The sequence below is a fragment of the Falco punctatus genome (genome assembly GCF_963210335.1).
Source record: "Falco punctatus genome assembly, chromosome: 10".
Classification (NCBI taxonomy): Eukaryota; Metazoa; Chordata; class Aves; order Falconiformes; family Falconidae; genus Falco; species Falco punctatus.
Window position 1 is genome coordinate 27,700,354 of NC_137590.1, and position 27,963 is coordinate 27,728,316.

The 27,963-nt window shown below is 40.5% G+C and overlaps 2 protein-coding genes across 12 annotated transcripts in view; one reads left to right on the forward strand and one right to left on the reverse strand.

Moving 5' to 3' along the window:
* The window catches only part of BTBD10 (BTB domain containing 10), a 29,911-nt gene extending 24,439 nt beyond the window's left edge, over window positions 1-5,472 (forward strand). For all 5 annotated transcript variants that reach the window (XM_080404770.1, XM_080404771.1, XM_080404769.1 and 2 more), the window contains 4 exons: window positions 216-336; window positions 1,438-1,635; window positions 3,036-3,146; window positions 4,347-5,472. In XM_080404770.1, the coding sequence (XP_080260896.1) occupies window positions 216-336; window positions 1,438-1,635; window positions 3,036-3,146; window positions 4,347-4,657 (741 nt within the window). In that variant the 3' untranslated portion in view covers window positions 4,658-5,472. The remainder of the gene's footprint in view (window positions 1-215; window positions 337-1,437; window positions 1,636-3,035; window positions 3,147-4,346) is intronic.
* Window positions 5,473-5,819: 347 nt separating this feature from the next.
* The window catches only part of BMAL1 (basic helix-loop-helix ARNT like 1), a 53,163-nt gene continuing 31,019 nt past the window's right edge, over window positions 5,820-27,963 (reverse strand). For 6 of the 7 annotated variants that reach the window (XM_080404731.1, XM_080404730.1, XM_080404732.1 and 3 more), the window contains 15 exons: window positions 27,678-27,716; window positions 27,293-27,334; window positions 26,192-26,349; window positions 24,650-24,729; window positions 23,541-23,633; window positions 22,440-22,557; window positions 20,153-20,302; window positions 18,511-18,757; window positions 14,162-14,268; window positions 13,673-13,823; window positions 12,976-13,064; window positions 10,937-11,045; window positions 9,063-9,156; window positions 7,067-7,169; window positions 5,820-6,470 (listed from right to left, as the gene is read on the reverse strand). In XM_080404731.1, the coding sequence (XP_080260857.1) occupies window positions 6,310-6,470; window positions 7,067-7,169; window positions 9,063-9,156; window positions 10,937-11,045; window positions 12,976-13,064; window positions 13,673-13,823; window positions 14,162-14,268; window positions 18,511-18,757; window positions 20,153-20,302; window positions 22,440-22,557; window positions 23,541-23,633; window positions 24,650-24,729; window positions 26,192-26,349; window positions 27,293-27,334; window positions 27,678-27,716 (1,741 nt within the window). In that variant the 3' untranslated portion in view covers window positions 5,820-6,309. The remainder of the gene's footprint in view (window positions 6,471-7,066; window positions 7,170-9,062; window positions 9,157-10,936; window positions 11,046-12,975; window positions 13,065-13,672; window positions 13,824-14,161; window positions 14,269-18,510; window positions 18,758-20,152; window positions 20,303-22,439; window positions 22,558-23,540; window positions 23,634-24,649; window positions 24,730-26,191; window positions 26,350-27,292; window positions 27,335-27,677; window positions 27,717-27,963) is intronic. The other variant, XM_080404734.1, reaches the window with a different exon arrangement.

A 27,963-nucleotide genomic window follows, 5' to 3' on the forward strand; every position in this document is an offset into this window, starting at 1 on the left:
ACCTAAATAACAATTTTAATCAGTGCTCTGCTCTGAAAGCAGCTCAGAAAATTGTGAGTTTTTTTGTCCTCAGATGTATGAACGTTTAATATCTGTTCCTTTTATACATTTTAGGGGGCTTGCTTGTGGAGAAAGAATCATAACTGAAATTTTGAAATGTTTCTGTCGGTTAATGTTGAAGTGCATTGTGGTTTTTGTTTGCTCTGTTACTGTAGGATTACTACAAGACTGGAGTGATACGCTGCCCTGATGGGATATCTATTCCTGAACTGAGAGAAGCGTGTGATTATCTCTGTATCTCCTTCGAGTATAGTACTATTAAATGCAGAGATCTTAGTAAGTGCAGAATTTATTAAAATGATTTGAATTATGAAGACTAACTTAAGCAAATATATAGGGGGGAGTAATTCCAAATTGTATCTTTTGTTGAGGTAAATAACGTGGCTGACACTACGTGAGCAAAATCCATCCCTTTTTATCTCTTTACGGAATAAAGTCTCAAAGAGGATGGATGTACACTTTTTGGAAAACATTGTTTCTGATACTTTGGTGTCTGATAGTCATGTTTTTCTTCTGTGGCCAGCTCTGTGAAGTACTACTGATGCATTTGCAGTACAGATACAGTAACTTCAAGTGGCATCTTTATTTGCAGAGGACAGGGAGGATGATTTGTTTAACTTCTTGCTGAAGAGAATTAAGCTGTGTTGCTAGCAAAAGTAGCTCAGCTTTGCTGGTGGTGTAGGGTGCCTCGTGGTTCCCAGCGTGTGGTGTCTCTTCAGCTCATTCCTTCCCTGAGCACAGCCAGAGTTATGGCCAGTGTTTACGTGACCTGGCCTGTGCCTCTGCTTCCTTTGGTCTCGTGGTGTTTGTGCAGAGCCCGGCGCAGGGCCAAGCGGTGGCGTTCCAGCTGGGAGATCTGTGTGGGGCACCTGTGCCGTCACCGGCAGCGCCGTGCCCTCGCGGCGTGTTGCCTGCTGAGTCACGCTCTCGGTGCACTTTGTCCTTAGCAGGAGGATTTAGCAGCTCATGCTGTGAGGGTTTTGAGAGGCTTTGGGTTTTAAGCTACTGCTTATGAAAAGTGGGTTGCGTGCTGTACTCTTTCAGCAGCTGGCTTAGAAAACATGTCTTTTGGGAAGCCTGAGAGAAGTCTTATACACAATTACCAAATGTTTAGTGGTAGTAAAAGATGAAGGACATCTCCTCAAGGTCACTCCTCTGCCTGCCCAATGTTATGTCAATATCTGCAGGACAGTCCTATTAGTTTGAACTTCTGGTAAACATTTGAAAATGTTCTGATCTTATACAAACCAATAGATAAGTGTCTTTACGGGTGTCTGCAGTAAATACTACAAAATAAACAGAACTGCTGTTTCTTATTCCTGCCTTCATTTTTTTAACAAACTTCCAAATGTGCCTATGCTTAAAACTTTGCTCCAGGTGCTCTCATGCATGAATTGTCAAATGATGGTGCTCGCAAGCAATTTGAGTTTTATCTAGAAGAAATGATTCTCCCATTAATGGTAGCCAGTGCCCAAAGTGGTGAGAGGGAGTGCCACATTGTTGTGCTGACAGATGATGACGTTGTTGACTGGGATGAAGAGTATCCCCCACAAATGGGAGAGGAGTATTCACAAAGTAAGTTTATTTTCATTGTTTCCACCAACCCACGCTAGGGTAGGGGTAGCAGTGAATGTGCTGATTTAAGTATTTTGTACGTAAGTGCTGGCAGCAAAGCCTTTTCAACATCCTTAATGTCTCATAAAAACAGCCTTACTTTTGGTAGCTCTGCTTTTGTATTTTGCTTCACAGAAGTCTCTGTTGCATGTTACATTCAAATCATGAGAGGAGCTAGTTTTTATTATTAAGGTATTGTCAGTCAACGAGGGAGAAGGAAATACTTTTTCAGAAAGAGCTTGACGAGAAAAATGGATAGGAGTCTTGTTTACTGTTGGAGAAGAACTAGAGGGTGGGGTTTTGGGTTTTTTTTTTTTGGGGGGAAGTCTGTCAGTATTTTGGAAGTATAACAGTTTGGTGTATAGATGAGGTAAAGCACTTCTGAGTGACGTGCCCTGCCCTCTGTCAGTGCTGTCCTTGTAGCTGAAAATGTTCCTTCAGTGTGAAAATTGAAATTCAGGGGTTTGTGGGGGCAGGTGGGAGCTGGAGATACTTTGTACTCCAGTAGTATAAAAACTTCTTAGAAGTCTCTTGAAGGTATTACAGTTTCTGTTTGGATTTTTTAAATTAAAAACACCAGTATCGCCCCAAAAACCCCCCAAACCTGCAGCCTCTCCTAAAGAAGGGTGGTTTGATGGAAGTAGAGAACAATTGTGACTAGTAAGTGTTCTAGTGTAGTAACGCAATTGGCTTGGGTTTCTAGAACCTTCATGTCTCAAAGATGTCAATTAAAAATACCCCCTACCCTAAGCAATTAGTTAAGCACACCCCTGCCTTTTCCACTTTTCATGAACAGTAGATTTGGATCTCTGCAGCTGTACGGGGTTGATGGCCCCAGTCCCTTCTTTTAAGGTGCTGTCATCTAAATTTCAAAGGTGTCCTCCTCCTTCAGCTTCACAAATCTGGGGGTTTTGAAACTGATTTGCAGATCTCTCTTGCATAATGGCAACAAGATGGGAAGATTTTATTTTTCTTTTGTCTGCAGGAATTCCATCAAAAAGTGAAAAAATTGAGGTGTCTTTTTTTGTTGGGTTTTTTTTGTTTTTTTTTGTTATTTTATTTTGGTGCAGGTGGAGTTGGGAGGTTTACTCTGAGATTTGTTCTATTGCATTCCTAAATCCAACAAAAAAAACCCTAATTGGATAAGCCAGACTAAATCGATAGGGAGAAAAGACATGTGCAAGCAGCCCAACTCACAGCGCCTTAAGCCGGTTTTCTCAAGAGTTCTTGAGTCTCTCCCCCTGTTCTGAAATAGAAATACTAGAGTAAAGCAAAACAGGGAAAAGGATAACTCTCTTGTGTTTTAAGACTAAAAGTTTAATCTTTCAGTACAATTTTTCCTCATTAAAATGTATTTTTAGTAATTTACAGCACGAAGTTGTACAGATTCTTCAAATACATTGAAAATAGAGATGTGGCCAAATCAGTTCTGAAGGAAAGGGGGCTCAAGAAGATCCGACTGGGCATTGAAGGTAAGAGAAGCATGGCATGGCTTGCACACTCACTCTTCTGGGAAGGTCTGCTGCACTTCTCTGCTTTACATTTGTATTTGCATTCTTACAGCTTTGTATATTCTGTTCTTGGTCTGGTGTCCTTTTCAGGACTTGAAATGAAAAAAATTGTGGCAAGTAAATACTTTCAAAAAGTTTACAAAACTATTAAATGGATTGTTGAAATGCAAAGAAATGTTAATCTGAAATAAACCTCATAAGTTAGGAGGCTGATCTGTAAAATCCCAGCTCTGGCTTTGCAAAAGAGATCTACATTAACTAGTCAGATTTTTATTGTGAATGCAACAACTGGGTTTATTTACACTTCATTTCCCTTCTGATCATTGGCCCCAAATATTGAAAAATCCAGCCTTTATAATTTGCAGGATTTCCATCATTCACTCACCAAGTTGTTGTTACTACGTTTGTAATTTGCAAACCAAAAGGAAATGCTTTTAAGTGTTTGTGATCTCTAAAATAAGCGAGTTCAGCTGAAAAAGGTGCGAGCCTTCAGACTGGCATGTCCTTCAACTACACAAGAACCGGTTTTGTGCATAATGCTGGCTTGTTCCAGATTATTTCTGCTGGCACTTTGTGTTTTAGGTGAAGAACGACTGTTTGACTAAATGCTAGTGCCCTGTGATAATATGGAACTTCCTAGTAATGAAAACTATTGCTTAGGCAGTGGGCAGAGATGACTTAACACAACATAAGCAGAATTGAGAATTGGTCTAAACGAGTGTATTTTTATCATTTGGGAGAGCTGGGAGGAATGTGTGAGGATTCCACTTGAGAGCTGAAACCAGAGCCCAGAGCGATGCTGTTCTCTGCTGCTGAGGTCTCCTTTCCCACTTTCCAGGACACAGTGCCTGAGAAACAGCTGGCTGCTCTGGCTCAGGGAAGGAGCCACTAGCTGTGCCTGTGAAGCCTGGAAGCGGGGTCTGGTGGCAATACGTTCTGCCGATAGCACTGTAGTCCCTCTCCTTACAACCCGCTTGCTAGCTAAGCTGCTGTTGCACAGATAACATTAAGAACACCATGATGGCACCTGTTCCCATTCAGGGTGCCGACTGTGACAACTGCTGATCTTTACTGTGCGCCTACACACTGCTGTCTTGTAATAGAAAGCCCCGAACTACACAGTACAGAAAAGGTGACCTGCTGCTGTGCTCTGTTTCTTAGGTTACCCGACATACAAAGAGAAAGTGAAAAAGCGGCCGGGCGGAAGGCCGGAGGTGATCTACAACTACGTCCAAAGACCATTTATTCGGATGTCATGGGAGAAGGAGGAAGGAAAGAGTCGCCATGTTGACTTCCAGTGTGTGAAAAGCAAATCTATTACAAATTTGGCGGCAGCGGCGGCAGATATACCCCAGGACCAGCTTGTAGTAATGCATCCCACCCCCCAGGTAGATGAGCTGGATATTCTGCCTATTCATCCTCCACCTAGTAACAGTGAGATGGATACCGAGGGACAAAACCCACCGCTCTGATCTCGACTCTTACTAAAACAAAAGCATGCTACTTACTTTGAAGTGACTCTGTACTCAACTCATACTATGCTGCAATGCCAGTTTTTCCCATTGTGTAACGGTGTTTAGGATATTGCAGTACAGACCTTTGACAAGACCAAAGGAAGCGCCCGCTTGTTTTTGGAAGAGTACAGATCAAACGCCCTGGGGTTACCGTTACATACATGTACGTGTTTACTGGTAGGTTTGTGACATTGGTGATTTGTATGCTGGACTGTCCTCACTCTCAAGCCCATCCAAACCCATGGGATGCTGGTGGTTGGTGTACAGCGGTGGTGTTACACTGGCGTTAGAACGCAGAGTTGGAATTGATAGTAGCACTTTACAAATGGTTGATAAATGGAATTTGAAGCCATTTTTTATAAATGTATTGCACAATACTAACAAAGTGCTTCTATCAAAAGTATTAACTGTAAATAGTTTTGCTCTGAATAGATTGACCCTTTTCAAGTTGTTCTACATGGTTGAGCACAAAACTACTTACTACTGGGTTTTTGGATTGAGGACATGATTCAATTACCCATGTAACATCTTGTTAAACTCTAAGTTCTTCAGTGAATTTTTTCACTTGTTTGCAGCATGAGCCATGTTCAAAAGTTGTGAACGACCGAGAGGGGCTTTATCTTAAATCTTGCCTTACCTTAATCTGTTCACAAATATTTATTTAATACATTTTTCATAAGTGTCATAAAATAGGAAAATGCAAATGGTTCATTCTTCATTTATTAATGATTGTAAACAAGTTTTTCATGCAAATAAAGTTTCCATTATTTTAATGGGTTGGTGTTATCTGTGCATGAGACTCTGCGGATAAGTTTTGGAAGTAGTTACTTTTCTTTCCTCAGGGAAAGATGGTTAATATTGAAGTGAAAACCCAGGTATTCAAGAGAAAGGTAGTAGTGTCAGACTTTACTGTTGTTCTCAGCTTCAATGTTATGCTAAGAGTAAGTGCTAGAGAAGCTGTTAGTACTTAGTAATTTACTGTAGGGGCAAGGTCCTGTACATGTATGTAAGGCAGTGTTATGTAATCCCCTTTTCCCCCTAAGGGTGAAGAAATGGTAAACACCAACAGCGTGTAGCATGCACCTTTCAGCAGGGTTTTTATCAAAGTAAATGCTCCATCTTAGAACAAGGGAAACATTTATTTTAAAAATATTTAACTGTCTAATACATTACACTTTAACAATATTTATAGTAAAGGATTCTTACAAGAAAGAATAAACAGCTTTATGGTACAATTAGTATAAGAAAGATCCACATGGGGACTGTTTTGCAGTGTAAAAACACACCATACATCTGAAATGGTCATTTGCATATAAAAGCTACCACTGATGCCAGTGAGTTGCACAGTGATTTTTAAAAAAAATTTCAAACAACAAAATCCAAAATATACAAGTATTGCAAGCTATACACAGCTAAACAAATCAACACAGAACACTGTAGCAGGTTATTCCACATTGTCTGAAGTTACACATGGTAGGATGAGTTGCTTTCTGATACAGCTTTCATGTAATTTGTACATAAAAGCTTCTCAGTCCAACATGTTTCACAGACTGCAGAACTCCACCAGTAAATGCACTTTGATACTCGGATGTTGAAGCCAGGTGCATCATTTACAAGGGCCACGGCAAGTCACTGAAGTCTACAGGGCCACCAAGACCTGCATCTGCTTCAAGAAGGCTCATTATCACTGCCATGGCTGCCTCATCGTTGCTGGGGCTGCTTGATCCTTGATCATTGTCAATCATGTCAATGCCTATGTGAGAGTTCTCCCCTGTAAGCATAAATACAGTAAGTTACCAGGAGTTCACGGTGTTCTGCTGATGCAACTCGCTGTGGGCACTGGCCCTGTGACCTGAGGTAGAATGTCTGAACAGGCTGAACCATTTTGGGAGTATGAATCTGTCCGAGTCCCAGGCTGCCTGTTTCAGCGGTACCACCACTACCTGGGCAGAGGACAAAGGTTAGGTCACTCCTCAGGGAAAAACCACTGTGCCTCCTAAAAATGATCCTACGTGCTATACTTCAAAAATAAGTCTAGATCAACATCTAAGAGCCAGCCTAGCCTTTTTGCTTGTCTTCAGTTGTTTAAAAGCATTCACAAAAAGCAGGTGAGGAGTTCAGTTAAGTCACAGATTCAGCAAGAGAAGAAAGGCTTCACTTGGAACTAAAAAAATTACAGTATAAAGCAAGCCAGCAAAATAGACTGCCAGACTGCTCTTCAGGCAAACAGAGCAGCAGGTTATGGGCTTTACGCTTCGGCTATAGCCTGCGGACAGTAAAAGCGAGTTATTGCTAAAACCCACCACCTCGTTACAGTCGTCTGCATGTAGCTGGTATTGAGCGATATTGGCGTGTGCCTTCACTTACCGAGAATAGAGGAGTTGTCAGAGTACGGGTAACCAGAACTGTCTTGGATTTGCCCAGACAGTAACCCAGCTGAAGAAATGTCTGGAGTGCCACCATTTAATATCTTGAAAGAAAAAAATAGAAGCCATGAAACAGCATGAAATCTTGCGTTACATCTCAAATATATCCCTGTATGGGGATTTTTAATATTGGGAAGATGGACTTTCCCAAAGAGAAGCTAGCTAATCAGACTAGCTGTAAACTAGCAGCTACTACCCTCTGTATTACTCCCATCAAGCAGGTGTCTGGTGGCGATATGCTATCCATCTAAAAGGAAGAGATCAAATCAGTGCTACATGCTAAACTTGAGAAAAGCTACTGGGAAAAGTCCTGAGGTGATTTCTGTGGGTCAGCTTTGTAAGTATTCCATCTGCAAGTGATAGTAATTACAGCTAACTACAGAATACTTCTGAATTTACAAATACAGTAAAGTATTGTCAACCAAGATCCTTAACTTTAAAAGGAGAATCATCCCAGGTAGAGAGACTGCATGGGCTCAGCATTGCTCCTGGATCGTAAGTCCAACCATCTTTTGGTGTGGAGCAGCACAGCAGCACTGCGTACACCAGAGCTCACCAGGAACAGAAGAACCTTCCCTGCGATTCTTAGTAGCAAGGGAATAACTGAACTGGAACCATAGTTTTCAACTGCTCAGACATGTCTGCACTGGAACATAAGCACTTGTGAGCTCCCTTCTGAGGGCAGCATCCACTGAAACTTGTGATACCTCTAACAAACATAACCTTCCAACGAAGGAGAAATGCTGAGGGGGTAACCCTATTATAAACACACAACTCTCCATGTGTATTTTCCTTTATTACATTACAGTAGCTCCTGCTATATGTAGGTGCGGAATTATTGTAGGGCAGAAGGAGCAAGAATAACTATTCCTAGAATTACAGCTCAGTTTGTTCCAGCTTCAAGTTTTATTTCAAGAACAGAGAGTCAGGAATAGAACAGAAATATTTACTGACAGCTACATGCTCTAGCACAAGCAATTCTTATGTATAGTCATCATGATTTCTGGGGGGAAACAAAGTCAGTCTGAGGCAGTGTTCAAATGCACAGAAGGATTTAGATAAGCGCTCTTCTTGCTTTGAACAGAATTACCATAAGCAGCAATCCACTAGACAACTTAAATGCAGCCAGTACAAGTGTGTTCAGGTGGTTAAGTGCTGGTAATGGTATGTAAGTGCTACTCAAGCTGTCTTAGCACAAGGCATGGTCCATGGTATTGGTTATAAACTAAACTGTCAGTGCGCAGTAAAGCATCTAATTGTCGTATTTCGTGCTACAGCAGTACAGTAGAATTGCTGTGATTCACAGAACGGTCAGGGTTGGAAGGGACCTCTGGGCATCATCTGGTCCAACCCCCTGCTAAAGCAGGGTCACCTAGGGCAGGCTGCAGAGCCATGTCCTGGTGGGTTCTAAATGTCTCCGGAGAAGAAGCCTCCACAGCCTCTCAGGGCAGCCTGTCCCTGTGCTCTGTCACCCTCAAAGTACAGAATTTTTTCCTTATATTCAGATGGAAGCTCCTGTGTTGCAGTTTGTGCCCGTTGCCCCTTGCCCTGTCGCTGGGCACAGCTGGGATGCGCCTGGCCCCGTCCCCTGCCCGTTCCCCCCCAGCACCGTGATGGTCAAACGGCAGCACTTCCAGCGCCCACCAGTACGGGGTGCTAAAGAGTTTTTGGAGCATCAAGAGATGGGACAAGAGCTGTTCCTTGCAGCTCTGTTAAAAAAAAAAATAATTTATGTACCTAAAGAGCAGGTGGATTTCAAAAGCTGCCAGTGTTTAAAAACTACTGGTCTCTGCACTGTTAAGAGATTTCAGCCACCAGAATACTTTGATTTTTCCAGTCAAGCAGCCAGGAGTTCAACATCACCAGTAATTCTATAAGCATCATCTCACATTATTTGCCACTACTGCTACACGAGTGTTTGGAAAGCCAGTTCTTACCTTCTTGCCTCCTGGGGAGGACGTATCAGGTGGTGGTGTGCTGGTAATATTCAGGGGACTTGAACTGCAGCTAGAAGGTGATGATCCTCTTATCCTAGAATATTGATAAAATAAGGAATTAATTTACCAGCAACTTTGAGACTCAGGTACCGGAGACTTGGAGTTTCAAATGCTGGCTTTATTATCAACAAGCATAAGGTGTTAACAAGCATGAACTTCATTTTAGTAACTTCCTCACCCTTCAGCGTTACTCAAATCAGCAGCAGCTACATTTTTATTTGCAGCTGATAAACAGTTATGTAAATTGTCCAGCTCGCTCAGCCTGCAAGCTCTTCCTCCTCCTCCCCTGCATAGCCTTCACAGTGTCAGAAGGAAGGTGTACTGGGTACCCAGGAAAGCCTCATTTTTTGTTTTTTTACTTCAATTTAGACCAGCTAAGAATTTGAGCTGCCTCAGTCCCAATAACCTAAAGTCCTTAAATGAGCTACTGCCACAGAGCTACACAAATACATTGAACATTCGATAAAGTTACTATTTTTTTAATTTTATTTTTTTTTTTTTTTACAAACTGGCCAAAGCAGCACTTATCACTTCAATTTTCCATAGCTTGATCAAATATTTTTTTATTAATGAATCACGTACTAACTAGAACCAACAAACCTGTAGACCAAAGGGAGGAGGGGTAGTTACAGAGAAAAGTAATGGAAATGGGAACCTTATCCTTGGCAGAGCTAGCTCCCCTGGGAAAGCTGAACAGAAGGCAGCTTGGAAAATAGTAACAGCTGCTGAAAAAGGACTGGAACTAACCCAGGGTCTTGAAATGAAATGAAAACATAAGCAGTAAAGATATACTACTACACTCACTGAGGCTAATTAAGTGTTTTACAAGTACTAAAAGGGACGGTTAAAGTTTCTAAGTGTAGGTTCAGTCTTGGTGTGCCTTTTTTTTTTCTTTCTTTCTTTTTTTTCTCCTTCTTCCTATTCTTACGGACAGGAAAGAAGCTATATGCGATAGGTCTGTTGCTCCCTTAAACAATACTGTAAGTAGTCCCTGGCTTGCAGCAGAAACAAAACTACGGGAAACAGACTGAATGTTTTACTGCCACTAAACATCTGCTGGATGAAACCACTTTTATAGGAAAGGGAGTAATTCCCAAGAGGAAATTCATGAAGAACTGGGATTGTTGGCCAATAGAAATCAAGTGACAACCACTGAAAGTAGCTGCTCACAGAGGTGAGAGATGAGACTGCTGCTCTGAGATACAGCCGTGTATCGCTACAGTCCCTTACTGAAGGGTGCTGCAAAACTTGTCCCACCCAGAGACGTCCATCTCTGAGACAGGCTGCCCTGGGAAGGCAGAGCTTCATCATTGTGTCCCACATCAAAGAGCTGTGGGAGGGAGAACTACAAAAGCTGAACTTACATATCTAGCAACTTTAAAAGCACCTGAGCACAATGGATCACATCAGAACAAACCTTTTCTTCTTTTTTTATTGGCATACAGTCAATAGCTTTGCCATTTGGAGGTTGTGCCACTCACACCCTTAAGTCATTGGGAAAAGAATGGTCTTGGAAAGGAATTTGTTTCTAGTTAGCAGTTCTTTTTAACTAGTTTCTGGTAAACAGATAATACTATCACCATTACAAAAAAGTTTCAATATTAGCCTTTTACAGTAGAAAGCTGAAAGGCTGTAACTTTCTCATTCTTTCACCATGGGCTTTTGACTGCCTGAAGCGTTCTGAATAGGCACCTGTAGCTGTCTACTTATAAAACACAACTGTATCATTCCATATTCAGCTTGAAGAAAGACTTCCTTAATATCCTCTTAAAGAACAATACCAATTTTCCTCTAACTTCATACCATTTTCTCACCTGTGAATCTCCATGATTTCTTCAGCAATCATCCTTCCTATTTTACCCGCCCCAGCTCTTGTTCCACCTGGAATTCCAGGCACAGTAGGATGGGTCCTCTTTGGGCCACCTGAAATGAAACATTAAGGTCAGATAAAAGCTCCCAAACCATTTCTAAAAAGCATTTGTATTTAGGCACGCTTTGACAAGCTGCAGGATTTTCCCCTATTTATTTACAATTCTACCAGCTGGCAAGTACTTTCAAATGTACGGAAAGCTGTGACTCGCACTGAGCTATGCTGTGTCTCTTGGACACGCTGCTGCACCGGCAGGTCCAGAACAAGGTACACAGCATACCCTGACCCTTATCAGACACTGGCTGTTCCAAGCATCTGGTGGTGCCTCTTCTCCTGAGCTGGCACAGAATAACTTGTCAGACTTGCTTTATCCTGTGCCTGAAGAGGTTTATCTCCAAACATGCTTGTTCTTTTCTTTGTATCAAGACCTTGCTAGCGCATATTCCATTCAATACAGGATAAGCCCAAGCCACCCGATGAATATAAATAACCCCCCTGTAAGTAACTGCAAGTACCTAAAAACGGAGGAAGAAGTGAGGGCCGAACAGTTAGAAACTCACTGTTACTTTAATGTGATTTGTCACTTGCACAACACTTGAGAGGTGGCCAGGAAGGAGCTCGACACACTCCAAGGCACAGCAAAGAAAAGATCATGTACTGAAAGGGCAAGAGAACCCTTAGCATTGCTTATCCATAATGGATAATTGCTGCCTTTTAGTAATTTGTACTTAGCAATAGCAACCCTCAGCACCTGTGGCTCAGACCCTCAGGAGATGAGAAGGTTCACCTAAAAGGTCATCAAATCCTTAGCAGAGCCAGAACCACTGGAAATTAAAACTCCACTCAACTTTCTTTTCATCAGGGAACAAGAACTGTCCGTATGACGACATCATACATACGGTTTCTTTCCAAAGGCTGTTTTGTGGCAAGAATAAGCTTACCTTATTTCTATGTAATAGTTTGTTCTATATTTTTTTCCACTCTCAGAAGGCCCAAGTCACCACGTGACTGCCATTACTCCACCTTCAATTACTAACCATCACGCCTACGTGGCAGCTTCCATTCCTACCCGTCAGCTGTCCCATGTGTTGCCACCCTTCCCCCTCCAGCTTCACTTACTGAAACTCATTTTTCACAGAGATAACTGAAAAGCCCAGCTTTGCTGAAGCCTTGCACTGTTCTGCTAAGTGCATTGTGTACAGCTTACAAAGTAATTCCAGACATTGATATCCTTGCTCAACAGCTATAGAAGCAGAGCTGACAGAAGTTATAAAGGCATAGCTGATAAAAGTAGCATCTAGTAAATAGGGCCTCTAAAAGCAGTGGCTCCCAACTCTTTGGAAAGAATCTCAGTATTATCACCAGCTTTCTATCCCCATCTTTCATCCACAGGCTGCCACTGCATCCTTCTATTCTACCGCACTTCCACCCTGCTCTGTTATTAAATCCAGCTCTGCTGTGCATTATGCTGCACACCACCTGTCATAAAAGATGGTTTGGTGATCTGCAGCATTCCTAACAAGCCCACGATGATTACTAGAGGTCAGTTTTCAAGTCTTGACAAGAAGTCACATCAAGGGCACGTGAAGGGCATTAAGCCAAATGGCCAAACTATACAATCCATTTGCCCTCCAAGCAGTCATCCACACTGACCACAAAGCTTGAAGTCACTCTTGGACAATGTTCAAATAGCACCATCCATGGAGGCAAACCCCTTGTTTCTCCCCCACGTCACTCCTCCAACCCTGTTTGCATTTGTTTCTTAACTGGCTCATTCACTTCTCTTTGACCACCTTCCATCCAGAGCTGGTATTTAAGTTCAAACAGAGCATGAACTGCATTAGCACTTTTTTTGCCCTAAAACTTATTTTTCTTCAGGATATTAACAAATTTTCGATGCAAAAGGGCAGCAGATTTGTACATGCAGGATTAGCTGCTATAACAAGGCATGACTGCCAGTAATTCCCGCAGTACAGCAGTTACCTTCTCCAGCCTGAAGCACACTGTCCATGCTGTGTGGAGAAGCTGCAAGCTGTGGGAAGGCTGCGTCTCCACTCTCAAGTACGTTGGCGCTGCGGATTTCAAGAATTGGAAGAATCAGTGATAGAAAAACCTGCAAAACAGCTACTCTGCCAGTGCATCAGAATGGAATGCTTCAGGATTTAAGTAGTTTGTGAGCCACTATCGCCTCTGTGAAAGAAGCACTGTGATTGACACCAAGGCTAGACGAACAACAAAAATAAACCATGTTACAACTCAAAGTGGACAATGCAGAACCCGAGCAGCTTCTCAGAAGAAAAATTCCTCTACAGCAGTTATTCTACTGCAAAGTCACTGCACCTGTACAGAACCCTTATGGAAAAGTGGAGGATCAGCCCCTCCCAAAGCAAAGAAGTGCATCTCCTCTAAGTCCTACAAAGACTGGGACTGCAGTTTTTCCCAAAGAAAGAAAATATCTATATTTTAATATTTATTTATATTGTATAGGCTTTAACAAGCAGATATTAAACTACTGAAATTAAACTAATTTCCTTCTCCCCAGGCATGCAGTTCTGGGTGTTACCAGAGGAAGACACCTATTGTCACAGAGAAGATGTGCACATATTTGGGTCAAATCTCATCTGAAAACAGGGCAAAGCCATCAGTATTTACATGCATCTGCCAAGAGAAAAATACTTACGAAACGACTGTATTTGTTGAGACAATGTATTCTACTTCTTTGGTCCAAGGGTTCATGAAACTGAACCAGCGACTCCGCAACGTAATAAAAGAGCCATCTTTTATTTTAAACTTGTAGCAGTTAGTCGTAATTTTTTCTCTTGTCTGCAAAACTAATGACAGGCAGAAAGCAAGTTACCCTCTGTCAAATGGGCACCACTACTGCATAAGCAGAGCCCTTATCAGTCAACCCCTCCCCTTCAACCCTGAAGGAAAATGTTACCTCTGCAGTTATCCCCCCCACCCAACCTGAACCTCAAATATTCACTAAAAATCCATGGAAGTCTAAGATAATCATATTGTTTGGCACACGCAGCACAATGTTCTTGACTGAAGCATTTGCAAACAAAGAGGTATCCAAATCGTCTCCAGTTTTTGGGGTTGTTTTTAATACACAATTGTTCCCAATATTTTTTAGAAAATTTCTTTAATAAATTGATAATAATCGTACCTTGTCTATGACATTCTGCAAGGTGTCCTATATCATCTTGATGAAAATATTCGTAACACGAAGTACCTAGAAGTTCCTGGGGTAAGTATGCCAGAATGGCTGTCGCCCTTGGGAAAGGGGGGTGGGGGGTGGGGCAGAAGTAGAAAATTTCTTTTAAATTGAAGTATTAGTGACAGATTACTAAAACTCACACTGAAGCTGGGTAAGGTAAAAAAAATAAATGATTAAGAATATTGGTTTTAATTCTCAGGTAATTAAAAAAAAGTACATAACACCAACAGCTATTATATTTGACCTATTGCCACTGGAAGGGATGTAAGACTTTCAAAAGCTTTGGAGATATATTGTAATTTTCAGAATTTAAACCTAAATCAAGCTGCCTTGTCACAGTCAGAAGATAATACAAGGTGTTCTGCATAAAATACCATCGAAAAACAGACAAAGGTTTGAAGAACTGCCACGTTCCCCATGTACCCATGGTGCAGCTGCTGCACAGAGGCCAAATTATAGCATAATGAGTGTTTCAGGAGCATTTTCTCCCCTCAAATCCTAAGCCTTAAGAGTGGGACAAAAAAACCCACCCCACCAAACCCTGCACCCACACCCATAAAAAAGAAAGGTTAACAAATAGAAGTTTCCTGAGTAAGCACTAAGAGACCTACTATGCCTCTCCATTTTCAATCGAACACGATCATGAAGCAAATAAACCAACTTATTGTTTCATCAGAACCAGCCACAAAGTCAACTCATTTTCTTCCTCCTCAGAAAACTTTACAATGACATACACCTGGGAAAGACATGGATTCCTGATCTGACTCAGTAGTGTTCAAGGAGCTGCTGGCAAGGATGGAGGACATCTAGGAAAAAAAACCTTTGTACATCAACATGGTAGCCCAAGCTTTAAACTAAGTCCGAGAGGAAAACGCAACATAACACGGCAGTAAGTGACAGTGAGCCATACAACAGCCCAACACAAGGCGAAAGGGTCGTTCTCGACAAGGAAAAAGCTACTGTGGCCAGTATGCTCAACACCCAGAGATATGCATGTTAAAACAAGACTACAAGAAATATTTATTGACTTGTTACTGGTTCAGAAGGTGTAACAACTTCACTAGGGTTGCTCACCTAACCCAGAATACCAACATGAAAAACAAAACAGATGGGGAGGCGGGGGAAGAGAAGAGAGTTGCTGTCACCTTGTACATTAGGGATCTTTACATTTGCCTTCTGCCCTCAAAAGATCACATACCCTCAAAAGTATGGCTTATCTGGGAAGGGACAGCACATTATTGCTACCACGGTGCACAGAACACAGCCACCACCCAAGGAATTCACTCTAAGACTTCCTGGTGCAGGAAGAAACAGTTGAGAAAGGAACAAAGCAGGACAAGCCATCCAGGTCCAGAAAGATCCTGAAACACACACCATTGAATTCAGAAGACAGAACATGGTCACAATCAAATCTGCAGGAGCCCATGTGAAACTCCTCAAGAACATCAGAGCAGAAAGTACCATGGCTGAATGACTCCAGGTAAGAGTCTGAGATGCTCCCTAGAAGAACAGGAAGCAAACAAAAGTATGAACTACAGCAAACTTTGATTTTGTATGTTTTCCTTGGGGAAAAAAATTACTGAAGTAAAAAATGATAGTTCCTTGAAGAAATCAGAGTAAAAGTCACAATTCCAAGCTACTCCAATGCAAATTAAATAGGAAGGGTAGTAAGGAACAAGCCTAGGTAGATCATCACCTCTTTAGCAGTCTCAAAAAAGCCCAATGCAGAAATCAGTACATATTAATAACTATGACTAAGAACAGCAGGAAAAGCACTGAAGCACAAACCCCATGGTATTTAAATGCAGGGCGTTTTTGTATTTTCCCCAGGCACACTAAAAGCATTCAGCACCCGTCGGGTGGCTTACACCTGATGCCCTCATTGACAGGGCGCTCTATGACCTCGGCCTTGGAGAAGGAACCATCACAAGTATTCATGCGACAGAAATTTTCAAACTGGCTTTTGTCTGGTGAATGTTATCCCAGGACACTGAAACTGCTGACACCTCCAAGACTGCTTTGATGAATTATCTGAGAGCCTGTGGAGAACCTCAAAGCCACAAAACGTAGAGTCTGTCTTTAAAAAGGAAGAGCTAGGAACTAAGTCAACCTTATTCCACTATTTTTCTAAGAACTTTAGTAACCAAGCCTTTTAACAATACTGCAGTGGTGGGAAACCTGACAGTGATGGATAACAACCACTATGGGCACCCACCAAGTAACTGTAAAACCTCTACATTTACTGTCATAGAAGAATAAACAGGCTTTTTGAGAAGATGCACGAAATCACAGCAGATGTCAAAAGACTTGCTGAATTCAGTATCTGACCATATTCTATTAAGCAAGGAAGGAAATCGTTCTCGTCCTTGAATCTCATCCTTTCTTTACTTTTTCTCCATAGGTTGCTTCTCCCAACTTAACAAGGCAGCTTTGAATTCTGAAGCTGTATACTACGTCATCTGCACATGTAACTTAATTTTACTTTCAAATTCACCATCCAGATTCATTAAGAGTAGTGAAGGAGTAAGAGGTGGGATGGTTCTCTTTAGAACTCTCTCCAGTGTAAACTGCCATTTGGACAGTAACTGTCGAGTTTGGGCTACTCTGCGGTAGCCCAGCTAGCTCGTACCTAATCTACAGCAGCTCTTCTCCAAGGACCATGCAATCCAGCAGGACAAAAAGTTAGGGTCACAGAGAGTTTTAAGCATCTTTCCCAGATTCCCTTGGACAAATGATGAAGTTACAGTGCAAGTCTATATGAACAAAAAATCCCAACATAGAAATATATTAATAATTTTCAACTTTTACAGGTGCCTAAATATTCTCCAGTGGAAGCACAGATCGTAGGATGCCAAGTTTAAGCCTACAGATGAGGCTTTCTTCTAAAAAAAAAAAAAAAAAAATAAATAAAATATTCCCCAAAGAGCCCTTTGAAGGAGTATACACATTCCAAGGACTGTAAACAACAGCTGGAAAACAAGTGAATAAAAGCATATGTGTTTAAATCCAGTGGGCCAGTGTTTTCTGAGTCTTATTATTTTAGAAATACTTCAAAATTCTCCATCAGGGGAATACGTCTGATCTTTTGAAAATAAAGCTCATTCATGCCTTGGCCTAACAGAATGGCACACCTGCTGAGCAGCAGAAAGGCTATGAATGTTCTCATAGCTCCCAGAGTGATCATCTGCACCAGTCACTGCTGCTGAAGAGCTGATACTTTAAAAAGCTTTCTATTAAATTAAAAACAAAAAAAAACAAACCCAAAGAATCCAAGCAAAACCTGCAAACCCAAACAATCCAACCACTCCAACCAGATAGATAACATTAACAAAAAAATTATCTTTATTGCACTTCCCCTCCAGACTATCAGCTCTCAAGTCCACTAGAATTCAGCTGACACACCGTGGCACCCCTGAAACAAATTCCAGCAGGCAGATTCTGTCAGATTTTGGAGCCCGGGGTTTCATACATTGCAAACAAACGAGCCTAAGCCCCAGGCAACCTGAAACAGCCTCACCTGGGCAGCACCAATCCATCTTGGCAAGGGAGGGAACCAAACAATCCCTCTCCAACCAGCCCAATGTAACCCCTCCACTAACATCCTTCACCCATCATTTCTTCCCTTGACGATGCCAGTTATTCTGAAGGAAGACCCAGGTCATGTCTCTCTGTTACTTCATAAAATTTAAGCAACTTTGAAAAAGATAAGAATTAGCTTTCTGGATAATAAATAAACCTGATATCTGAAAGAAGATACCACACTGGTACAAGTTCTCAAACCTTTTCCAAGAAGTAAAGCTTATGAAAAGCTTGTTCTTATACGTACAAAAGATTACACATACAGAAGTATTAATTCAGCAGAATGTGTCCGAAAATAAATGTATACACTATCAAAGCCTAAAGCAGCCTGTGCAATAACTTAACTACATAGTCTTTGCAAAAGTCTTCTAACAACAAAGAGGTAGTAATTACAGATTCCATTTTCAAAACAGGACAGCATATTCTTCTGAGGATTACATATATACATTCCCTTAATAATGGCAGAAATTATCCCTGGATTATTCCATCTAGTAAGCCATATTACTGGAGGGGTTTGGGGTTTTAAATTTAATCATTAGCAATGAACAATACCTTTGAGCTCTGTCTCAAAAACCAAAACCACATGCATTCAGGATTCAGTAAAAAGCTGAAAACAGTCATTTCTTTTGTCAGTAATATTTACACTGCTTTAAGTAAAGCTGTCAGCAAAGCAGTACTGAACAGTGACTTACTGTGGAAGTTACTACAAGTATTCTTACCTCTGATCTACAAAAACAAATTTCCCATCTATTGCATGTCGAGAAACATATTCTGTAGGTTTCACCCTGATCTCCCCGTTGACTGGCTGTGGCACTACATGAGGATGCAGCCGTCCAATTGCAACAAGACAGCTTAAATTACAACCCTCGTTATCTGGTTCATTATCTTCATCTAGTCCCATTTTTGTTGGCGGCCAGCTTTTTAAATATCCTGTACTATGAATAGTGCAAAAGCTTTTGCGGTCTGCTGTAAAAAGAAAAGAACAAAAACCAAAACCAGCAGTTAGATCATGGATAGTGCTTTGGAGAACTTCATCTCAGTTCTGCTAATAACGCATCTCCTCTATTATGCAGGGAATTTGGGAATCTGTTCACCCAGGGATTTCCAGCGCACCTGCTTCTATGCAGCTAATTTGAGGTAATTCAATAAGCAATTTATCTCTGCAAAACCACTGTTTATACTGAAGCATCACATAGTTCAGCGCAAGGTCACTTTTGATTAAGTAGGAACTGCATCCCATTTTATTGGTTCAGCAAAGGATGCAAATAATCTAAAGGATTGTTGAAGGAATTAGTATATTAATTAACAGATGCATTTTTTTTTTCAATTCAGCATGAGGCTCCTACAAAAACCAGGAACAATTTGTTTGGCCGAATATACCCTGTTTGAGGTGTACAGGGGATAGCTGTACACAGGGGCGAGGATGAAGGTGCACAATGACAGGTAATGCAGTCAGTGTTGGAAAGGAGAACTATTCCTCAGCACTGAGCAAGCCTTTAAACTGCAAGGAAGACTTTCACAGAGAGGTCGGGTAAAAGGCTTATGCTCAACTGCACAAACCGGCTTCCTCACGAATGAGCACTTTAAAGCATCATCCCAGGTTGAAGCCGCGTCTGAATCTAGCAGGAACTACTTGGGACAGCTGCCACATCCAGAGACAACACACTGAAACTGCCTTCGGTTCTCTAGTTGACACTTTCCACTTTAACACCAAAAGTATATCCAATGTATTAGGAAAAAATAATATTATCAAAGAATAAATTTCTGAATTTGGACTAAATACATATTCCAACACATCTAGAGTAACACCCTACAGAGGAAAAAAGTATTACCAACTTTGATAATGTTACGATCAAATATTTCTGGTATAAAAATACTATGTTTCCAGTAATCAGAATGTACAAGAACCACAGATGAACTCAGAATAAACTAATTTTTCAAGGTGGATATCCCTCCAAATACCACTTGTCAAACATGGAGCAGAGAGATAGAATGGGTAACAGCTCCCCTTTGTTGGAGACACTGCCTAGAAGGTCAAGACTGAATGTTATATGATCAATGTCTAAAGAAGATGCAATAATGACACCACAGCTGTCAGCACGAACTGCCTGCAAAGATTTCAAGAAAGCAGAGAAGAGATTTTGGCTTTATATGCTAACACACTGTATAAGAGCTAGGGGCGGGATTTATGTGTGTAGTATGAATAACAGGCCTAGACATAGTTCAATATCTTAGTAAGAAACGTTGACAGGGTTCAGTAAGTGTAAAGAAAAAATAAATCAGCCACTGCAAGCGAGAAACTGTATTAAAAACCCAAACCTGACAGCCATTACATTTGGCAATAAAATGTGTAATTGTTACCTTTCTTCTTTGAACAGGTTGAAGGAAAATCCTTGTCTTCTACTTTCACTGAAGGTCTATTGCACTTCATCCTACAAAAGAAGGACCGTCTTGCTCCAGAGCATAGTCGTGATGGCCCAGGTGTTATATCAGTCTTAACTGGGAGTCCAGCTGTAGCAAACAGAGGAAGTGAGGAATCCTTCTTTGTCAGGTAAAAAGTTAAACCACACAAACGCTTACATCCTATAACCCGATTGTACAGTGTTTCAGCTTTGCTGGGACTTTTACACCCTTCCTCTGAAGCAGAAGTCCTTTTTGGAGATTTTCATGTAAGTGAATATGTGCAGGACTCAACTGACCACATCAACATCACAATTTCTGATTACACCTTCTAGTGTGAAAACACCGATGTATGCTTGAGAGCACAGGGTCTAAATGCAAAAAATAGCAAAAGATTGTACAAATCCACACAAGTTTTGCAATAAACACCGTGATTTCTTTGACCACTAATCAAGTGATTAAAAATAGATTATTTATCCATAACTAGTGCAGTACTTCAAACATGGTGCAAGTACTTCACACACTCGATAGGACCCTTCAGACTGGAAGTCTTATCTACCACTACACCCACCCAGACGGCACATATGTATGTACAGAGCAAAAAAGGCCCAGTGCCATTCCAGGTCCATCTCAACTGCTGTTTCTAGACATCAGATTTTTTCACTGTTCTGACGGAAGGAGGAAAAAAAGGCAGCAGTGACCTACACAGAGATCGCAAATCCCCAAGACCTCCAGTTACGTGCAAGAAGCCTCTCTAGCCTCACAGAAATATGTGCGTATGAACATACCCTAATGGTAAGCCCTGACCTTGACCATATTCTTGCAGGAGACTCTTAAGATTCTTTTCTGTGGAAAGCAACTGGAGAAACACAGTACCGAAACACCTATCAATCCTGGGAGCCAAGAGCAGAGCACCGGTACAAACACAGCTCCGGGAAGATGCCTGGCGTGCATCAGGAGCACAGGTATTAGCAACACCAGGGATGCAGCTGGAGCTGCAGGGGACAGTGCTCCAAGAGCTGGTGGAGGATTTAAATCGCATACCAACTTTTCCACAGCTTGCTATCCACTTCAATCATTTCTGCATGGGGACATGTATAAACAAACAGCTATAAAACACGTACAAAAACTTTTAAGGCCCTGTAGGCTTTTATCACAAGGAGGAAAACGACGATCCCAATGTTCTAGTGTAAAGTGTGCCTCCCTTAAAATTAGAATTGAGTGAGGTCACCTCAAGGAGGTCAGACTGTCCTGTACCACACGCACTCTAAACTGCTGTTCAGCGGTGAAAGTACAAGCTGTGCCCGAGTCACTCATGCCAACATAAAAATAAATACATACATACTAGTACTCTTTAAGAATATGAGTTCTTGAAATTCTACCAATCAGTCTATCATAGCAGATGGGAAGACTGTAATTCATAGTATTTATTTTTGCCTAACTTTGTCAGAGGCATGCAAAAAAAAGGAGCTAGCATTGGATATACATGCGTGACAACCAGACAAAACCAGGAGCCAGAAAAAACTTCAGCTGATCCAGCTGGAGCCTCTAGGCTCAATGCCCTGGAATGATCTCTCCCAGCTTCAGTTTCTGAAGTTGAGCTGGTGGCTTCTTCGAGATGAGATCCTAGAGATCTCTGCTCCTGACAAGCATGAGACTTAATGACCTGGAAATCTGCAGTTGTAACATACCACCTTCTACTTAAGCAATGCAGATGCCTGTTAAGAGAGTGAATTAAACACCTACTCGCCTCACAAGCGGCAGAGATACAGAACTGCTTTAAAATACCAGAGCAGAACAGAGCTAAGAGACATAGTAGGAAATGATTCCAAGAATCAGGCCAAAAACCTTGCTAAGAGAAAGGTTAGGTCATTGATGGAAGTGACAATATAAATAAATAAAAAGAATCCTCTAACTTGACTGACAGCTAAGGATTACCAAATTAATACCAAGTGTACCCTGACCATTAAGAACAATGACTTAGAACAAATGCTTCATATGTTTTAATGGGAAAAATTAAACTTGTGTTGCCTGGAAAAGAGGATACCTCACAGGTGAAGCCAGTAAAACTAATAGATCTATACTGCAGTGCACACCAAACCAACCAGCTTCTACACTCAGGTGTCTGTTTCAGACTGTTTTTTGGGTATTGTCCTGCAATCCAAACCGCACCCCCACACACACTCACTTTTGACATTGCAAATATTTAGCAGCAGTGCAGCTGACTACATGCTAGTTTTTCACTCACTTTTTGCATCTATAAGCCTTTCTCGAGGCGCAGTGTCAGAAGAAGAGAGCTGCTCCTTCACTTTGGCAATGTCTTTAGGATGAAGGTAATCAAATAAACTTTGACCAATCAAATCATTCTGTAGAGATTGAATAATCAGTCAAAAACGAAAATACATTGTTCAGTACATTTTCTCAATTTTAGCCATCATTATAAACAATCCTCTTACATATAGGCCTAACCAAGGAACATCACACATCTGAGATCCAGGAGTTAACAGAAAGCATGCTTTCTATGTATATTTAAGTTATTACTACATTACATAGTAATTTCATAAGTGTTAGCATGAATTTTGCAGGAATAGCATGCTCAGTCCACCACCACCAAATATTCTGGTTTCTCTCCAGTCTCACTTCATATGCCACACATTTGAAGGAAGAAGTCCTAACTGCAAATGTTCTCTCTCGATATTTAGATAATGAGTAAGTAGGTAGTATACACCTAACTAAAGGCTGGCTGAAGTAAACTTCTGAAGCTACTTCAGTTTTTAAATTTATTGAGGAGGGCAGGTGACAGAAACAGTGGAAAAGATTATTTATACAACTTATTGTATATAAGTACGTAAATATAAATTATTTATACAATATATGCTGCAAGTTAAGCCTCACGTTAAGCATATATTAAAAACCTGGCTTTGGTATAATTGCTTCCCAGTTTTCGTCAGTTAAGTATGCTAGAAAAACCAGAGCGGACAGGAAGACAACAAAGTCAAAAAAATTCACGTGAAGCTACCGGAAGAACCTCACGCTTATTTTTCAATATTTGCTTACATCCCAATTAGATAATGCTTTTGCAAGCCTGAGGGTAAATCCCTGATCAGAATGCAACAATCAATCAATGAAGAAAATTTAGTTCCTTTTCACCTCCCTAGTTTGAGCAGAGAACAGAAACAAATCTTCTCTAATGACATGGCAGAGAAAAGCTCTTTCTTCGCAACAAACCTCAGCTTTCCCGACAAGCTGTTCACATAAATACCCCTCCATATAAAAGCATAATCATAGAAAAACCCCACACCCTTCAAATCTTTTAAGGCCTAACACTACTTAAAATGGAAAATAATACCTGACTGTAGTTGAGGATCTTGAAGACAGATTCTGAAACAAACAGTATCTTCCCTCTGTCACAACCCACAACAAAAAGAAATCCATCTGCTGCCTAATTAGGGGAGGGGATAAAAAAAATAAATAAACTACCGAGTTAAACATCCTCATTCCATCATTATAACCTTTAGAAATTCTACTGTATGTGAAGTGTTTTTACACTAGGAGAGCTGTCTTAACATTTAGAGATAACTGAGTCAACAGGCAAGATATGAAATTACAATGAAGCGTTTTTGCATCTGCAAACATTTTTGGCATCTTTCTGGGCATCAGGCCAAGAATGTAAAACTATTTCTATGAGGAAAAGGAATCTATGTCTTGTCCAATAGAATTATGATTATGTTTAATAATGCCTTCAAATTAAAATAATATTTTAACTGTACTTATTCCATAGCTTCTCTGCTAGAAACCGGATATAACCTGGGTATTTATTCATGTGTCTGTAGGGAAGTAATTCCCATGTCAATGGTACTCTTTTTCAGTCACGTAAAAGCATGCAGGATTAGGCCCTAATTTTATAGCTTTAGAGTCACAATGCTGCAGAAATTGAATTCTGCATATGCTGCATCTGGACACTGCAGTGCTTCAGAAATTACACAACCTACAAGAAAAGCTTAACTATTGACAAATGATACAGGCTCTCCATGCTATAAAAGAAGTATACAGCAAGCAGCCAAACATAGTAAGTCACGTTACATCAGTGACCTCAAAAAAAAAGGTGTTCGTTATATCGCTGTACGCTGAAAATCATGTCAAGGTAGGCCACAGCAGGAAGTCTGTAAGAAAATAATTTATGTGATTTTGGTAAATTCCATGAAATAAATTTAGTAGTCTGGTGGTTACCATCAAAATACCAGTTTCCTCAGATCTCTCAAATTTTTCCGCTTAAATTAAGAGACACTAGTCATCATTAAAACCCACTGACTTTATGCAGTAGGCTTGCAGATTTCTTTGTTATCCTCCATATTCAGAACATTCTCAAGCTGAGATACAAGGCAGAAAAAACCTGGTGTTTTGCTTTGGGAGAGTTATATTCACAGCCATTGATAACTCTTAAAAACTGAAACGTACCCTGAGAATAAGGTGTTTTAATTCATCATCTGATAGAAAAGCAGGCTTATAGTTTGCTTCTGTATATGGGTTTGCAGCACCTAAAGAAAAGAAACCAAAACACCACCAAACAATACCCATGTCACAAACTTAACAATACATACTTAGAACTAGCAATTTTCCTTTGGCTCCTTCTTACACTGTTACTCACTGCAGGTGATCTTGAAAATGAAAGTTGTTTTCTGGTTTTGATTTAACATGAGCTCTGTTGGTATTAACTTAAAAAAGGACGAAGCTTTTTTGCTTAAGCACAAATACTGTGTTATGTAGTAATGCAAATGGAATGCCTTCTGAGATCTAAGTGTTCCTTGACATATTTTTTAACGCAAATGGTGTCCTTAATTTATGGTCCTGCCTCAGAATTGGGGTGTGGATTAAAAAAAGATATTAAAGAATAAAAACCTTCAAACTATTTCTTCTCTTTATAAATTATAATGTGACAAGGTCACATAAACAGTCACTTAGGAACTTCACGAATCAGTTCTCTCATTCCATGCCAAAGTCAAAAAACAGCATCAGAACATCATCTCGCAATGTCAAAAGCCCAAAATTACTAACAAATGAGGCAGCTGCTTACTAAAGAGTAATTCTTCTCATTCTATTCTCTTCATAAAGGCAAAAGTCAAATTAGGAACCACTGAAGTGCTATGAAGTACTAACTTGATCAAATGCAAGTGGCAGAAAAAGTGAAACCTTTCAAAACGCTAGGATAAATGATCGGAAGACACCAGTTCTCCTAGAAACTAGAACTGTGACTCCTTAAATTAGCTGCATCACTATCTTTTCTCAGGGGCGTATTTCTTGAAGGCTTAAGCTTTCATCACTGATTGTGCCCAAGCACTGATGCACTCTTTTGTGAAGCTTTAGGACATACAGGAATTTGCAACAACCCAAAATCTTCCAAACCTGCATGCTTCCCTTTAGGTTCTTCAACAGAAACTTGTTAAGAGACTAGAATTAAATTTTCAAAGTACTCTCCCTCCTTTCACACAGAGCTAAAGGTATGAACACAAAACCTGAGAAGTCCTGTAGGAATATTACTTACACCTAAAATCTAACCTCTCTGTCCAACAGGTTTTACACACTGCCTGCTTAAGAGCACTGCCCAAGAACACTGCTTGGTGCTACAGCCGATCCAGCCACTCCAGCCCTTTGCTCCCTCCCTCCTCCAGCCTCCACTGCCTTTCTATCATTGCATCTAGCAACGGTGCTCAATCATGTCAGAGGATGTCATATTATTCTTTTCTCGCCCACAAGTTTTCCCAGTCAGATCAGGATATTACACCACGAACCAGTAAGCTATAACCAAATATGCTGCATCATTGCTAAGAAAAGGAGAGAAGTCCTCTCAAAGTGTATTAACTTACTCTTTTGGCAAAAGGGCAAGAAAAGGAGAGAAGAAGTATGGCTTTGGGGAAATCCCATTCTGCCACTCTCCTACAGTCCTGCCGCCCCCCCCCCCCCCCCCTCCACCCACCCCACCCCCACCCCCAGTCAACTTACCACGTAGTGTTTTCATGTGCTGGACAGCCATTCTCAAGACAGTGAGTTTATCTAGTTTTCGAGACATCGCGTTGCACGTTGGTACCAAAGATGCCAGTTCATCTATAAAACTGTTCATTTTATCTCTACGCCTTTTTTCAATTTGACTATGAGCCTCCCTAAAAGAGTAAGGCGGTACGGAAAAAGGGAGAGGCATGAGAAAATAAATTGCATTAAAACCCACAAATATAACCTCATGATAATTAAGTTACCCTTTTATCCTTGTGAAAACTACATCTACATACAGAATTCTTCAATCATTTTATGTTCATTATTTGGATGAGTAACACAAACAATAGGCAAAGCTGCAGCACATGGTTCTGATTTAGCAGAACACACATACAGTGTGGGCCATACAGTACACTGAATCCTCAGTTCCAAAACAATCCACTAAACAGTACAAAATTATCTTGAGATTTCTACTGTTGTACACCACTTTTGTTCTTAGAATATACACTGAAACCTAACTGGAATCAGAAAGGTCACGGATAAGCAAATTCCAGTATTTATGTAAACACTGAATAAAGCATTCAATTAAGAATTTGTGATCAGTATACTATATGAATTTACTAAATATTTAAAACTACCTTTTGCTGTGGCAATGTAAGCCTCCTACTCATCCTACAGCTTTCCACTTGAAGTATTTGAGATACCTCTGAACTAAAGTCTTCCTCATCAGGAAAAACAATGATGAACACTAAATAATTTAAGTTTTGTTTTATATTTTCCCTGTATCAAAGAGTCACTGTTAACAGTTTCACAGCCCACTACTGAGTTTGAAATAAACAAAATGAAGAATATAACATTATCAGAAACATAGAGACTTCAATTTCAACACTAACGAAGTGACTAAAACCAAGCTACCTACCAATTGGTATCTGCACAAAACTATGCAGTTTATACAGGCAAAAGGTTAACAGTGCAAATATATAGAAAAGTAAGAGAAGGTCAAAGCTGGAAAAAATGATTCTCAGGATAAGAAATACGTAAATATGTAAATATTTCACATAGGCAAAAAGGCAAGAGATAATTCTTTTCAGTATACTTGTTTTAGAGTATTACCTTGCATTTTTTATTCTGCCTTGTTGGTCTGTATACTCCAATCTGTTGAGAAACAGTATCGCAAAGTTAGTGTGGAAACCACTAAACCCAATTATTTTAATGTATCTTACATACTATTGATCCTCACAAAAATCGGGGGGGGGGGGTTAATTTGAACATTTATTTAACCTTTCCTCAGAGAAGATAATTATTTATAATATCGTGGCTCAAAGTATTGGGGTTTTTTTTTGTTTGTCTGTTTTAATTTGTTCAACAATCTTAAGCCTTTGTCCCAGCAAAGAAACAATTTGGGACACATGACTACAGTGACACTGAAAACACGTCTCTACACACAGGATCCTATGTCAGTACTGTGGAACTAACACTTTAGCGACATCAACAGTACCTTCCATGTTGGTCATCTTTATCTGTATCCATACCTTCCCTGCAGAAACAGAATAAAGCAATATATCATGAATTAAGCAGGATTAGCAAAATTTATCAGATTATCGTAAAATTAGAATAAAGCATTCCTGTCATCTTTAAATCATAAACACAAAAATAGGAATATAAAAGTGAGAACCTGGAAGGACTAAAGAATTTGTGTGGGTTTTGCTATTAAAACATTTTCTTAAATTAGTTGTCTCTCCTTCGGAGCTAATAAAACTTCACAGTTCGAAGTGTTTGACAGT